This window comes from Sorex fumeus, unplaced genomic scaffold, assembly GCF_029834395.1.
Source record: "Sorex fumeus unplaced genomic scaffold, SorFum_2.1 ptg000122l, whole genome shotgun sequence".
Classification (NCBI taxonomy): domain Eukaryota; kingdom Metazoa; phylum Chordata; class Mammalia; order Eulipotyphla; family Soricidae; genus Sorex; species Sorex fumeus.
This window is the reverse complement of record NW_026606179.1, coordinates 56,124,016-56,139,893: the sequence shown is the minus strand read 5'-3', so window position 1 is coordinate 56,139,893 and position 15,878 is coordinate 56,124,016. Positions and strand designations below refer to the sequence as shown.

At 43.4% G+C, this 15,878-nt stretch overlaps 1 protein-coding gene across 1 annotated transcript in view; it reads right to left on the bottom strand.

Moving 5' to 3' along the window:
- The window catches only part of CNTNAP4 (contactin associated protein family member 4), a 287,713-nt gene that overhangs the window by 202,386 nt on the left and 69,449 nt on the right, over positions 1 to 15,878 (bottom strand). Inside the window, exon 3 of the mRNA XM_056135853.1 lies at positions 80 to 273. Coding sequence (XP_055991828.1) covers positions 80 to 273 — 194 coding nt within the window. The remainder of the gene's footprint in view (positions 1 to 79; positions 274 to 15,878) is intronic.

Genomic DNA, 15,878 nt, shown 5'->3' with positions numbered 1-15,878 from the left:
GGCGTGGGTGGGGGGAGGGCAGGGAGTGTGGCGACTCCACTCCTAAGAGTCATGGCTTGGGGGAAAGGAACATACATACCCAGATGCTGTCCTCCTGTCGGTACTGCTTCCAATTCCGGCCACTGTCGCTGAACATCAGGAGGTAGCTGGTCACCCAGTTGGAGCTCCCATATCCTCCCTGGGTGGCCACGGCGGTGACCTCCATCTTCTCGCCAAGGTCAATCTGCAGCCACTGGTATTTGTTTGACACAAGCGGGGACCAGCCACCAGCACCTTTGACAGAAACAGAAACGGGAAAATAAATTGGCAAAGAATTCACTGTAAAGTATAGGTCAGCAGCGGAGAGGGCCAGTAAGATGGTATTCTGCAACGGAAGGTGCAGCCACATTTCCCACAGTGAGAAATTTATCATTTCTCATCATCGTAGAGGAAAAAAATAAAAAAGAGAGAATTTAATATCGGTCAAGTCTCTGTGAAATACTTTTAAATGTAGGTCTATGGGAAGGTCCTGACAAGGGCAGGCTAACTCAGATTAAATTCATCACATGTTTAAAGTGTTTAGTTTGAGGGGTAGAAATTCATGTTTACTCTTGGAAATGATCTGCAAAGTCCTGAGAGTGAGTAAGCTAATGATGTGGCCTCGCGTCCCTTTGCCTCAGATTATACCTCTTCACATAATGGAGGAACTAGAAGACTTTCTTTGATGTCTATGTTTTATTCTTTTTTTTTTGCTTTTATATTCTACTTTTTTAAAAAAATTTTATTAGTGAAACACCATGAGGTACAGTTGTAGACTTCCAAAGTTTTGTGCTCGGGTTTCAGTTATACAATGATCGAGTAGCCATCCCTCCACCAGTGCCCATTTTCTACCACCACGGGTCCCAGTATCCCTCCAGGGGACCAACACCCAAGAGTGGCCAAGACAGTACCAGGAATTTTGCTCCATGGCTTGGAGGCCAGCCACACATGCTAGGGGGAAAGGCAGCTCAGATAGAGAAGGGAGCACCAAATAAATGGTGTTGGGAGGATCCTCCCAGGATGGGAGAAGCATGCTGAAAGTAGACTCTAGCCCAAACATGATTGCCACTCAATGCCTCTTTTGCAAACCACAACACCCAAATGGAGAGAGAGAACAAAAGGGAATGCCCTGCCACAGAGGCAGGGTGGGATGGGGGGGATGGGGGTGGGAGGGACACTGGGACCCGTGGTGGTGGAAAATGGGCACTGGTGGAGAGATGGGTATTTGATCATTTATGTCTATGTTTTAGACACTGCCAGGAGAGAAGTCCAGCATTAAGCCTGAAAATACAAAGATGGCCAGAGAACAGCCATTGCCCTCACCATGTTCTTGGTCTTCTAAGGAGGAACAGAAACCAAGAAGCATGTTTGAGACACCAGGGGAAGAACGTTCCAGGAGAGGAAGGTGCAGATAGCAATAATACAATTGACAGTGGAGCATTCCAGTACCCCAGAGAGTGTAAGAGAGGATTACATTTTGAGAAATCTTGAAGCTGATTGTTAAAATCATCTATGTTTGAAACTGGCCATGGTGCACCATGTAAGCTACAGAAACTGGAAAACAATCTAACAACAACCAGCACCGACTTCCAGGACAGTTGACACTCATCACTGTCCTACTATCACTGGAGGTGGTAGGGGACAGTTGGGGAACAGCAAATTGCACTTAGGGCCTCAGAGGTAGAACAAACAGTATTTTCACATCCAAGGAACTATGGGGCAAGAAGACTGTGTCAGTTCTCTAATGCTTTCCAGAAAACTACACATGTGACTACTTTTAGTCCTGAGATGTTTCACTCTTTTTCTGTAATATTATAATGTGTTGAAGAGAATTAATTTAAGTAATATTGACACTGCTATAAGTAATACCTTATCATTATAAGTCATGAAATAGGGTTCATCACAATTCTTGATCCATAATTAAGTAAAAATCAGTATCTATTCAAATACGGTATCAATTACTCAACCAAATAAGAACCTGTGTATTTTCATTCCCTTTACTTTCTTTGTAAAGGGAATGAATTGGCTCTGCTGATATCTGAAATTTTAGACACATATTAGCATTAATTTGTGCAATTTTTATTCAAGCATTATTTTATTTTTTAGAGGGGTGCCACACCCAGCTCTGCTCAGACCTTACTCCTGACTGCACTTAAGAATCACTCCTGGCAGGCTCAGTGACTACTGGGGTGCCAGGGATTAAACCTGGGTTGGCCACATGTAAGGTAAGTGCACTACCAACTATACTATCTGCCAGCCCCAAGCATAATTTTTGATGGCTGAGCCTTGTTTGATAAATGCAGACCATAGGCCGTAGTATAAAGTGATGCCCAATAGACATTTTCTCTCATACTGAGGCACCACCACAGTGAGACCTAAGTTGAACATCTCTGGTTAACACAATACTTCTAGAATTTCTCTATTGTCTTGGAATAACTCAAATTCTCTCCCCCATAAATTGAAAGCACAATGCTCGGCCTCCCTCTCCATCTCCTCCCTCTCTCTCCCCCTCCCTCTCTCTCTTTCCCACTTCTCTCTCTCCCTCCCATACCTTCCTCTCTCTTTCTCTGTCTCTTTTTCTCTCATTTTCTTTTGAGCCACAACTGGGAGTTCTTGGGGCTTACTCCTGGCTCTGTGCTCAGGGAATCACTCCTTGTAGAGCTGGGAGACCCACATGGGATGTCAAGAATAAGATCCAGGTTGGCGACATGTTTGGCAAATACCTTACCCACTGATCATCATTCCTACCCTGTCCCTCTCTTAGGTTCTAAAATATTTACACATTGTATAATTTCTTTGAGGTGTTTTTATATTTAATGTTTCCTGGATCTGCCCAGAAAATCCTGTGACTTTAGCCAGTAAGCAGGATGGGTGGAATACTCCTGATCTTCCACCGTGTTTAGGCTAAAAGAAAATGCTCTTATCTTCATTAAGAAAAGGGGTCTGTTGGGTAGACATAGGATGAGTTCCGACTAAATTCAAGATGTCCTGTAGCACTGTAGCACTGTCCTCCCATTGTTCATCAATTTGCTTGAGCAGGCCCAGTAACGTCTCTATTGTGAGACTTGTTGTTCCTGTGTTTGGCACATCAAATATGCCATGGGGAGCTTGCCAGGCTTGGTAGCTTGCTGGGCTCTCCAAGAGGGGTGGAGGAATCGAACCCAGCTCGGCCAAGCCGGTGGCTTGCAAGGCAAACACCCTACCGCTGTGCTATCACTCCAGCCCTACTATCATTTATTTTGCAAAGTTTGGCTGTTTCCTAGGAGTAACTCCCACCCCGACCACCTATTAGCCAAATGAAGAGGATTTGCTCTGGAGTGATCTGAAGAGCACCTTGAAGAGTACCCTGACAAAAATCACACAGGAAGGTCTTAAATCCTAGATGGAATTGTTCAAAGAGTCATTCTGAATTTAGTTTTAGAATTTAAAAAGAATGTATTAAACTATCGTTTCCCCTGTTGTCAAATTGGGTTTGCTTGTTTTTCACTGTCTTGACATTGATTTTTTTCCTCCCCCCAAAATGGGGGCAAGGGTGGGACAAGGGGGATAGCACTATACAATAGCGCTAATGTCTGTGCTTCGGGTGTAGAAAGCCATGGGACAACTGTCACTACCAAAGGGCCTAACCCCCTCCACCTCTGACCCTATGTCCTTTCTAGGCCAGCCCATCCCTTTCTTCCCCTCCCCCTCCCCCTCAATCCTATCCCTACTGATCCTCTCAGCTCTACTGTTAGAATCCGAGTATCCATTTCCATTACACACTTGTCCATTCTCTTTTTCTGTTTCTTCAGGTACCACCTAGAAGTTCCCTCATCAGACACTTGCCATTCTCCCTGACTTAACATGACCCAGTCTAGTTCCATCCAAGTGTTGCCCTTCCACTGTACAATAAGAAACCCCCATTTTTTCATCTACCCTTCTGTCGTTGGGCCCATGGGTTTCTCCCACAGCATCGTTTTCAAGTCTGAGCTTACTCCTCCTCGCAAGATCATTTCTCAGAATGTAATGAAACTCCATCCATCCTCCTGCACTAATTTGACTACAGTACTACTTAACATTTATTGAGCAAGCGCATGCCTTGAGGCAGACACTCGGAAGGGAGTGTTACTTAATTCTCAAAGCAATCTACCTAGTAGATGGTAGTCACATACTGAACATCTGAACAATTCAATCCACTCTACTGAGAGGTGGAGAAGAACAGGGGCTGTTCATTCGGGCATAAGTATGTCCTCCAATGTTCTCATGATACATAAATGAGATTTGGAGTGCCCTGTGGATATAGGAAGGATACCTGTGAGACTAGGGTTGGGGACTCTAGGGGGCAGGTGGAAGGACCAACATTTCTCTCTCCAAATAACAGACCATGTCTTTGAAGAATAGTCTTATGACTAGAGAAGAAAATGGGTGACTATTCCCCTCTGCCTTTCTACTGAATCTATTTTAGGGGACTTGTAGTTTGGACCACACCCAGTGGTGTTCAGAAAGACCACAAGGTATGCTAGGAATCAAACCAGGGTCAACTGCATGCAAGGCACATGCCCTTACTATTTCTCCATGCTTTTAACTTAATTTTACTGTTCTGCCTCCAGGGATTTTCATAGTTTGGAAGTCAAAGTCTTCTTAAGTCTAATGTTCTCCCACGTATCTTTAGTGCTCTTTCTGCTTCAATTCATAACTCTGGATTTTTTAATCTGTTTTTCTTCATGTAGCGCTAACATACACATACACACACATACATCCTTGTGTACATTCACACACTCACACATGTACCAGGTGCTACATGAAGTCATTGTTTTAATGGGGAGGGGTCAGGGACTACACCTGTCAGTGCTGAAATGAAACCATTTACACCAGGCATGCCCATGACATAACCCCTAACCTATCTGCAGTTTTCGCCTCTTCCAAGAGTGGGATTCTAAGCTAATCAGGAATTTCTTTCAGGTCAGCACTAGTGGGTCACTCACTGGCTGATTAGTGCCCCCTGTCTCCTCCAAAGGGAAGATGACTTTGCCTCTTTTCTTCTGCTAATGATTTCATTCCTCACCTCTTCCTAACTATAAAGACTTTTCCCTACTTGCCCTTGAAAGATGGAACAGTGACCAGTTCTGAATTATTTAAAAACTCAATTTGATCTCCAAATTTCCTAAGAATGAATTTTTACTTTAACAGGAGGAAAACTGAGGAAAAGGGAATGGAGAGCCCCCTAGTCAGTCAGAGAAACTTCACGTTGTTCAGATATTTCTACATCTGAGATTTTATCTCCATCAGCTTAGACTTCCGGAGAAAATACTGATTACTTTTGCTTTTTTGGCCTTTCGAGTAGATTTTAATGGCCAGAAGTCCATGGTAATGAGGATACATGTTTTCCGCCTGAAATTTCATAGCATTTCTCTGGCATTTGGACATTCCTATAAAGACCAGTACTTTAAAAGTGAACATGAGAGAGACACAGTGAGGGAAAAAGAATCCGTGTGGTTCTAGTGAGTTAAAATTGGATCATCAATTCTCATCAGGATGAAGAGGAACCTCACGAGCCGCTCCTTCTCGCAGCATCACTCACTGTTATGGCTGCACTAACTGACTTGAGACATTGCAAACAGTCGCAGCTAACTGACCTTGAACATTTCAATCTCTCACCTGTGGTGAGAAGGTACTAGTGCTATGCAAATGAGGCCATCCCACTAAGGAGGGACAGCAATCAAGTCATGAAAATTCAGGTGCTCCAAGACTTCACCAAGTCATTTCAGCAGGCTAAGTCGGTCACCAGGATTCCCAAAATCTCTTGTGGGGACAACTCTACTGTGCAGCTCTTCAAGCATACATGTGCACACACACACATTCACACAAACACATGCATGCATGCACATACTGTACATGTGTGTGATACAATGTTTACTTGTTCTTATTTTAAATCAAATGCTGAAGAGTCAAAATGAAAATGCAAAGACATCAATATGATAAACTGGGTCTGCATCGGCAGAACCAGTCTTTGACAACAAAAGGTAGGGATAACAGTTAGTGGAAATAAAATGTGCCGGGAGTTAACATCAGATGACACCAGTCTGAACCCACTGCCCACCCACCTCACTTCCCACAGACATACTTTTCGGGACACCTTTACTTCCTTAATGAAGAAAATGATGGCTAATGAAGGCAAATGGTGAACTCTATCTAGATTGCTATACCAAATGGAGCTCATTTTTAAAATGTTATTTATTTGACTTTCTGGCTCATACCTGGTGATGTTCAAGGGTTCCTCCTGGCTCTGCATTCAGGAATTACTCCTGGTGGAGCTCGGGGGATCATATGGGAAGCTGGGGATCAAACCCGGGTCAACTGCATGCAAGGCAAACACCCTCCCCACTGTACTATCACTCTGGCCCCCAGCAGTTCATTTTTAAATGAATTTCTACATGATGTTTCTCAGATGCCAATATAAAACTGGTGCCACTTAGCATCACAACTGATTGTTCTTAGTGTGATCAATGGACATCTTTGTGTACCACAATCTCCAACTCACACCCAATGCACGAAACAAAACCCAACACTTAGACCCTGTTCGTGTTCTTCCCCATATTCAAAGTTTTCTTTTCTCTCTTCCATCCTTCGATACTTGCCTTGACCTCTTTATGGAGATTCAACCTGATAAAGTGCCATAAATCTTTTCCAATGGAAACATAGCTTGATTTCAGATGACAGGCCAAAGATTCACATTAAAAAAAAATAAAAATCTTCATAAAAAATCTCCTCTTACATCAAAAGGTGAAGCGTTGCTTGAGAATTAAATTTTAAAAGTCCACCAAGTACTTATTGATTTCTTTTGCACACAGCATATGGTAGATGTTACCTTTTCATTTGCAAGACAATTATGATTGCTGTGAACTCCAAAGAACTAGGATCAAAGCAAAGCTGAGCTTTGAAGAGACCAACTCACCGAATGACCACAGAACACAGTATCTCTTCTGTGGGTTGCATCTAATTCTTGAGGAACTTGTTTCCAATAATGTATGCTGTATGCTGCTATGGATTTTAAGGAAATAAAACCAAACTAAAAATTACACAGTGCCTACTGTATGCTAAGTTCTCCACTAGAAATTTTATGGGATGCACTAAATTCAATTATTTAAACGATTGAGTAAGCTGAAATGGTTTAACATCTCCTTTTCAAATAAAACAAGATTCAAACTCTAAGTATGCGTTCCCAAGTCAAGATAATTTTTTTTATATACATAAGAGTAGACTTTTTTTTAAGACTCAGAAACTATGTTCAGGGGGCCTGGGGACAACTTCAGAAGACACTTGTGACTTCCACAGCGAATGCCAGCCCAACGAGTCACCGCCCCCCCCAAAACAGGTCTGTACCCACTTACCGCCCCCTCCCCACCTAAACTCAGACCCTGAAAGCCAGCCACCTCCAGGACCTGGCCCGGGGCACCTGCCTCCACTTCCGCAGCGAGCACCAGCCCAACTAGTCGCCGCCCCCCAAAACAAGTCTGTACCTGCTTGGCGCCCCCTCACCCACTAAACTGGGACCTTGAAAGTCAACCGCCACCAGAACCCCGGCCTGGGGCACCTGCTTCCATTTCCATAGATTACACTTGTTCTGGAAGTCCCCTATGATTTCGTTCTGAGCAGGCAGTGATGGGATGGGGGTGCCATGGGGGTTCTGTAAGCACGTGGTACAGACCCATTCCCGCCCCCTCAGCCATTCCCCAGCTCAGAACTGACTTATTTTTAAAATTATTTTAATCTGTGTGAGGATCACATTTTCAACATCACCCCCATTTCAGATTTATATCTTTGAAATAATTACAGCACTATCATGGCCTTGTAGTATTATATTTTATTTCAAGAATATATTCCAATGATTTATATGGTGTGACTTAAAAAGAAATGCTGGCTTAAGGTCCTAGTCTGCCTATTAGATATCACCAATTTCAGACACATGGAAAGAAAGCCAGAAAAAGTTAACTCTTCAAAAGGGCCAAAGAGCCTTGCACACAGCAAAAGGTTTATCCCTGTCACCACATAGAGTTCCCGAAGCATCACTAGGACTGATCCCCAAGCATAGGGCTAGGACTATGTGCTGAGCACCACTGATGTGGCCCCAAACTAAAACAACAACAACAACAACAACAATGAAAACAATCCTTTCAATCAGCGGCTATGATTTTAAATAGTTTGACTGTCATTCTTCATGGTCACCAGAGAGGGTGTTGTGATGCAAGTGTCAACTTTGCAACTAGTGATGAGTTGGGGCTCACATTTTTTTCTCAAGGTTATAATGGAGAAGTGTTCAAGGGGCACAGCAAACAATCTGTTTTGCCATTCCAACACCTATATTCTATTTTTAAAAAACATGAACTTCATTAAAATTATCACAGGAGCACTACCCTTGTCAATAAATTCCTCTTTATCCCCCCACATGTGACTTCATCAAGGTTCCCCCAGGAGGCCAAGTTCGGCTGCGTCATTTTCATCTTGACATTGAAATGCAACAACACAACAGGAGGCCACCGAAGGCGCATCAGGCCAAGATTTGCTTGGCTCCCTTAAATGGCCAGCAGTGCCCCTGGGTCATCATTTAGAACCTCTTAACAGCTCTGGTCGCGGAGTGCATGGCTGATCTCTTGAGATTCACGTCCCAATCTCAGCACTGCTGCCAGGGGTCACGGTGACTATGACAGGGTCAGGCAGGTCGTCTGAGCCAGGCCAGTGGGGCAAGTCTTAAGGTCTAGTTGTGGTGACGGCACACGGACCCTCCTTTCTGATGTGATTGCTGGAAAAGGGAAGCTTCAGGCCTCCAATTGGAGGAATCCCGGTGGAAAAGCTGCCCCAGGGAAGCTCAAGGGAGAGAAAGCAGAGGTGAGAGAGGAAGCGAGCCCAGGGCCCACTCAGGGGCAGCACTCCGAATTGCAGATGCAGCTGCCATGCGCAGCAGACCGGGGCCCTGCTTTGCAGGGTCAACCTCCTTGCACAGCTGCTGACCCCCCTTAGGGTCGCTGCTCCCACAACTTACCTCTCCCTCCTGCTTCCTTCTCCTGTTCTCACTGGAGCATTCCCATAAATGTACACACATGCTGCTTTTTTTTTCATATATATTTTTTAAAAGCCTTCTCAAGACTCCACTCTTTTTCCCTGTCAACGTTCTTCCAGTAAGTTGTCCATACCCACCCCTTCCTTGGGTCAAAAACCAGTGAGATTATTGCTCATGTCAAGATGACAAAAGAACTCCTCAGGCTACATCCGACTTTAACCTTCCTATCCCAGGGCCGCTGGGGTCATCTGACTAGCTGGAAATTTAGCTCCCTCTGTTCCCCCAAACGCTGCTGCTTTCCGATTGCTGTCCCCTTTCCGCTGGTTCTTCCTGGGAACTCTTATTGTCCCTTACGTGGAGAGATTCTAGGCTTAGTTCTTTTTCTGCTTCTTTTCTGCTTACACCTTGGTTATCAATAAGCTCCTAGTTTGTCTCTACTTCAGATAATCTTCCATGAACTCCAGATATGAGTATACAGCACCCTGTTTGATAGCTAAACATTGCCTGAACCAAATTCATATTTTGTTCATACCCGTTGCCACCAACCCAATACATGACAAGTCCCTTCTTCTTCCAGGCTTTTAGGTACCCCAAAAGGAGGGGAGTCACACCTGAATCCCTTCTTTCTTTCCCTAAGAAACTGTGTTGGTGACCCTGGTTTGAAAGATTCGTCCCCACACCTGGAAAAGTACAGAGTGCCCTAACACATGTGTAGTTCACGAGTCTCAGCCCTGGTACTACGTGATTCCCGAGCAAGGCCAGCTCTGTCCTGAAGGACCCTGAGCAGCACCATTGTGCTGGACCTAGCATTGAACTGTCCACCTGCAGAGAGTTGAGTGATGCCTCCAGCATTGTTTCACCCCCCCCCCCCCCCCCCAAGGAAGGACTAAGATATGGCATTGATGCTTAGAACACTGCAATGCCCTGATTTTATACCTAGCGTAAAAAACCAACAGAGTCCTGGAGGATCTGTCCTGTGAAATGTTCCAGGTCTGTGAAAGAACCCATATCTGGTCTTCTGTCCCTTCTGTGCAGCTCACTCCCTTCCTTCACAAAGACTTCCTCAGGTACTTCCCCTAGTGGTCCTGCAACTGTCCTGGGGTTCTCTTCCCAGAGATGCCTGTGGGCTAACCTTGCCCAACTCTATGGCTCTCAGAAAGGGAAGCAGTTTCTCGCTGCCCTATCTAAAAGTCCCTGCTCCCAGCAGTCCTGCTCTCTTTGTCTTACTTTGCAAAGCAGGTTTTGATATTTTTTTAACCGAATTTGGTATTATCAAACACAGCCTATGGTTTTATTATACTCCTAGTCTATCTTTTGTCTTGCCCTACCCAAGCATAGACTTCATGAGGACAAGAGCCATGCCTGTTTTATTCACAGATGCAGCCCAGAGTGTCTAGCAGATGGCCCGAAAGACAGCAGGTAGCTATTAAGTACTTACTTCATAAAGGAATGAAAATAGGCTGTAGTTCTGTGGGTAGAAGACAGGGTGGAGGCATACACCGAACTAGTGGCAACGCTAGAATTGCCACCAAAGTAAATTAAAGGGCAGGAGACTTGTTCTATGCAGCTGGTATTTTCAGTCAGATTGCCAACTCTCTCTCTCTCTCTCTCTCTCTCTCTCTCTCTCTCTCTCTCTCTCTCCCCGCATCTCTCCCTTCCTCTCTCTCTCTGCCTCTCTCTCACACACACACTCACACATACACTCACTCACACACACACACACACACACACACACATACATACACACACACACACCCTTCTCAAAGTTACACAATTTAATCACTTGTAAACTATATTTTCTAAATGTATTTATTCCTTTGTTTGGAGATTTTTTTTTTGATACTATGAAAGATAAATGCTCTTCACTTCCTTTTCCCAGCTGGATTCTATTCTCAATTAATAACACCTCACCAAATCCTCTTGGGTTTCAGTTCTTTGCTGTTGATCAATTTTTCCCTCACGGCAAATTGGCAGGCTAACTATCTGTCCTGCTTCTCATATTGCCAGATCAAACATTTCTGAAATCTTTAATAATTCAGGGGATTGAAAAGTAAATATTTACATCCTTTCTCTGTTCAGGCATTTTGATCGGTATATTTGATTTGCAAATTTCCCGAGAGCCAAATTTCCCCTGGAAGGTGGCCATAAAATGACAAAAACACCAAAATTCTGGGCCTTAAATTTATTTTTCGCCACAGCAAGCTTTATTTTATTCAAATGAGGAGTTTGGGGAAAAACGAATTTCAGCCCAGGATGTCTAGAAATTCAGATGATAATCAAGGCCTGCCTGGTTTTGCTTTCTAAGCCCATTATGATACTTTTCTAAACGCTTCTATTTATATCGATTACAGCACGACAGGCCGTTTCAGTAAATGACATCATGCATCAAAAGAAGCATACTGACAGTGTCCCAGAGATTGAAAAACCATTTTTTCCTTCCCTACCTTTTTTTTTTATCTTCTCCAGCCAGACAGAGATGATAAGCTGTCATAAGCCAAATGTCCTCCTATCACTCCTTCTGGGTCAACAAACGGAAGTCACTCTCTTGTACCCAACAGACATTATTTACACAAAATGATTGGAAAACCAACGCGGCCAGGGCACAGTCTATCAAAAAGTTAAAAAGTGTAAAACCAATCCCAAGCATTTGGTTGATTGCGTCGTTTGATAGGTGCCCAATTTGTTAAAGAAAACAAAGAAAAGAAAAAAGAAAAAAATTGTAAACTCTCATAAAATAGCAAATGGCCTACTCTCAATGAAGATGTTTTGACTTCGCGCTTGGGGATTTGTTGAATTCAGTCTTGAATACATTTGCTTTATTGAATTCCACAATTTAGTCCTTTTTAGGGTTAGAGCAATAGCACAGCGGGTAGGGTGTTTGCCTTGCACATGGCCGACCCGGGTTCCTCCCTTTCAGAGAGCCCAGCAAGCTACTGAGAGTATCCTGCCTACACAGCAGAGCCTGGCAAGCTTCCCGTGGCATATTCGATATGCCAAAAAATAGTAACAAGTCTCACAGTGGAGACATTACTGGTGCCCGCTCGAGCAAATCGATGAACAACAGGAAGACAGTGCTACAGTCCTTTTAAAAGGACTTTCACTGTTGGGATTTTAACTTCCCAGGCAAGAGGAGAGAGTGTCAGAGATGCTTGTGGCCAAAACAGAGGACCTTCAGGTTTCCCTGGTCAGAGGAAACTTTGGGGAGGGTTTCTTTCCCACAACAGGCATCTGCCTCCTTTTTCTTGGAGCAGTTAATTTAGGAGACTTACCACTGAATTATTTCTGTGCCTCTTGCGATGTAAATCTTCATCAAGCTTCTTCCTGGTTTTACAAGCTAAAGATGTCTTTCTCAAGGACCTGAGTCACTCCCTCAACGGGAATCGAGTGTACTGAAGTGGAATCATCGAGAAAGATGGGCCCCCGCCTCCCCTGTCTCTGTGGGAGGGGAGCAGTCTAACTTCCAAAAACACCCATTAGAAAATGCTAATGGTCTAATCACTTGGACCAGCTTCCCCCGGAATGTTCTCCTGTACTTTTCCACTCGCTCAGCCCAGATCTTCACAGGCTCCCACCTTCTCTTTTAACAGAACCCGCTCCTCTCTCTCTCTCTCTCCTCTTGACCTCCGTGGCTCTGGTTCTGAGTAAAATCATTTTTCCTGTTCAACTCAACCCAGTGCAACTTTTCTTTGACACAAGATAAGTGTGGAGCTTTGGATTTTTTTTAAAAAAAAATCGGAACAATTTGCTTTTTAGTGTTTCTGCCTAACGAATCATGTTTGCCATGATGAAACCATCCCATGGTGAGCATCTAGGAAAAAATAAAGGGCAATGCCTGGCAGTAAAGGAGGGCCCAACTAGACGCTTACCAGAAGGACTTCTCATGGTCCTTCTCCCTCTGCCTATCTCCCCCATGGTATGAGCCCAAAGAATCTCACAGAAACTTCGGAGACTCTGAATAGCATCAAGTAGCGCCAGCCAGCCAAGGGTGATGACCTCTGCCAAGAGAATTATTGAAGAGCTGTGGAATTTGGCAATGGTGTCCACAATCACCCAGGGTTAAAACCAGTGCAAGGGCACTCGGATTTCACTATCATCATATACAAAGCTCTAACCAAACAGCCTGGGGTGGACACCAGCGTGACAAACAAGATGCATTAGGGAAGCCTCTCCACCCAATGGGTGCTAGGACGAACTGAGTTCCTTTTGGGCCCACACTCATTCTGTAAAAGAAGAATTTGGAAATCAGTGAGTCAGGACGTTTCCATGGAAGACACAGTCAAAAAAGACTAAATTAATACTCCGAGGAGACAAAGGGCTTTGATGTGATCAGGTATTTGGGCAGAGACAGGAAATAATCTCTGGACTGAAGAACGAATAGCATCTTCCCCACTTGAAAACAATCCTCAGAACCGCTCAAGGTTGACAAAGCCGAAAAGTCACATTAGTCCTCGGCTACCAACATAAGCTTCAGAATCAGAAGTCTGAAACTGGCCTGAGAAAATCTGATCATCAATATTTTACACCTGAATGATTAAACTCGTTTACGAGGATCTTCTTTATGTGCCTAACATACCCAACTCTGTTGTTGAATATGCTTTTCAGGTAAATTGTGACAACATAAAACTATATGTGGATTGGAATAACGTATATGTATATTTATATGCAATGCATATGTGTATCCGTATTACTTATAATACATATAAACACACACGGCCAAACAAAGTCAATGCCTTTATCTCATTCAAAAACTATCCTGCCACCTGTGTAGCACAGATGTAGTTGTACCTTCGCTCCGCAGAAAATCATTCAGGTATATCTACATGTATTAGGGGAGATGCAGATTCAGATAGCTGATAGGAAAAATTCTCCACAGCCACACTATAGAATGGGATGCAAAAGGATTCAGTCAGAAAGCAGCAGGTATACTATTCGCCTCTCCACACATCCAGTTCCGGAAATGCAATCAACCGCAGACCTTTTTGCCACACAAATGAATTGCTTCTGTGAACATCGGAGCACCCTGCAAGCTCTGCAGGGCGCCTGCCCTCTGCACAAACAGAGGCACACACCCGGGCTATAATTCTATAACCTTATAGAAAGACAGAGATAAAATATAAGAAAGACTGAGATCAAATACACTATGATGGGACTTGGATCAAAACTGCAATCCATTTTCATTAATTTCACCAAGTTAACTGACATCAATTTAGATGATTTGGAATTATTTTCTATTCGTATGTGTTTTAAGTCAACTCTTCACCCAGTCTTATTAAACAAATGAAGTTTCAGCATATTTAATTTGGGGATAGTCTGTGCAAAAATAAAAGTGCAGAGAATGCCAAGAGACTCAAACCTAAAAAAGCATGGCTGGGTGATTTTTCCAGTCTCAGCAGTTCTCCATATTAATCTGATTAACCTATTATTATCACTGTCATTTTGTCATTGTCTCTTAACAACAAATAGCTTCTAAGTGTGCGCGCTCCTACTCCCTAATGTTTCTATATTGGAGTTGGCAAACACTGTCCTGATTTCACCAAGATAAAAAGCATCTAATATTTTGAGGCATCTGAAGGGCTCTGTGAGGATGGAAGTAGGGTATGGGGAGTAGGTGGAGGAGCAGAGAGCACCCCAGTCTCTGCTGTTTGTTTCCGTTCTATCTCTATTTGTCATGCATAATGGAACATTCTGAAGTGTCCTCTGTGATCAAAGGGAAGTCTGGCAAAGCAACCTCATTTCCTCCCAGACCAATGAGGCCTCTCCCCGAACTGGCAGGCCACTGCTCACAGCTCGTGGCTCCCAGCGTGTATTGATCCCAGAGTTGTAATAAAGTGAGGCTTCGGGGGGAAGGAGAGAGCACACAACACTTTCTGGATAAGAAGAGACGGACAAAAAATATAGGTCAGGCTTCGGACCAATCAATCTCAAACTACGTCTGGCAATGACGTGACTCTCCCGCATAACCCTGCAATTTCCCACACCATCTAAGAGTGAGCCTTAGAGAATGTGGCCACGAAAAAAACAGCAGCCTCAGCGTCCAAGCAGCTGGGTGCATGATGATATCAATACAGTAATAATAATAGGGAAAAAATAAATACTTTTGATAAGAAGAATGGAAAGATTGAGGGTCAGCATGGATTGTTATATTGAAAACGTTATGACTTTCAGTATATCCTTTTCCTGATGAACAATTTTTTTTTTAAATAAAGGCTCAATTTGGTGTGTCTGAGTATATCTTCAGAGTTCAGACTTCTCTGTTCTAATTTTTTTTGCCACAAAAATCATTTGTGTTTTTAAATAAAGAAGGTAGAAAGAAACTTTTGGAAGGAATGAATAAGGTTACGACCTTGATTAGTGGATATCTACTTATCTACAAACTCTGTACAATAAATATATGCCACTTTTGTATATCATATCTCCACAAATTGATTTCTAAAATTATCAATTAGAAATATGAAATCAATATATACTGAGTCTGCCAAATTCAATCATTAAATGTCATAAACGTCATATTTTTATTTAAAGCACCCACATTTTTTTCAACAGGTGCCTAACATTATGCGCCTGCCATAAAACATTTAAAATCTAGGGGCCAGAAAGATAGTATAGCAGATAAGTCTCTTGCTTTCCATGTGGCCAACCCAGGTTCAATCCTGAGCCCCACCAGGAGTGATCCCTGAGCACAGAGTCAGGAGTAAGCCCTGAGAACCACCAGGTGTAGCACCCAAACAAAACAAAAACATTCAAAATCGATCATTATTGGAAAATTCTGTGTAGGCTTGGGTACGAACTTCCTAATGTCCTCTGCTCCTTTCTGTAGTGCGAG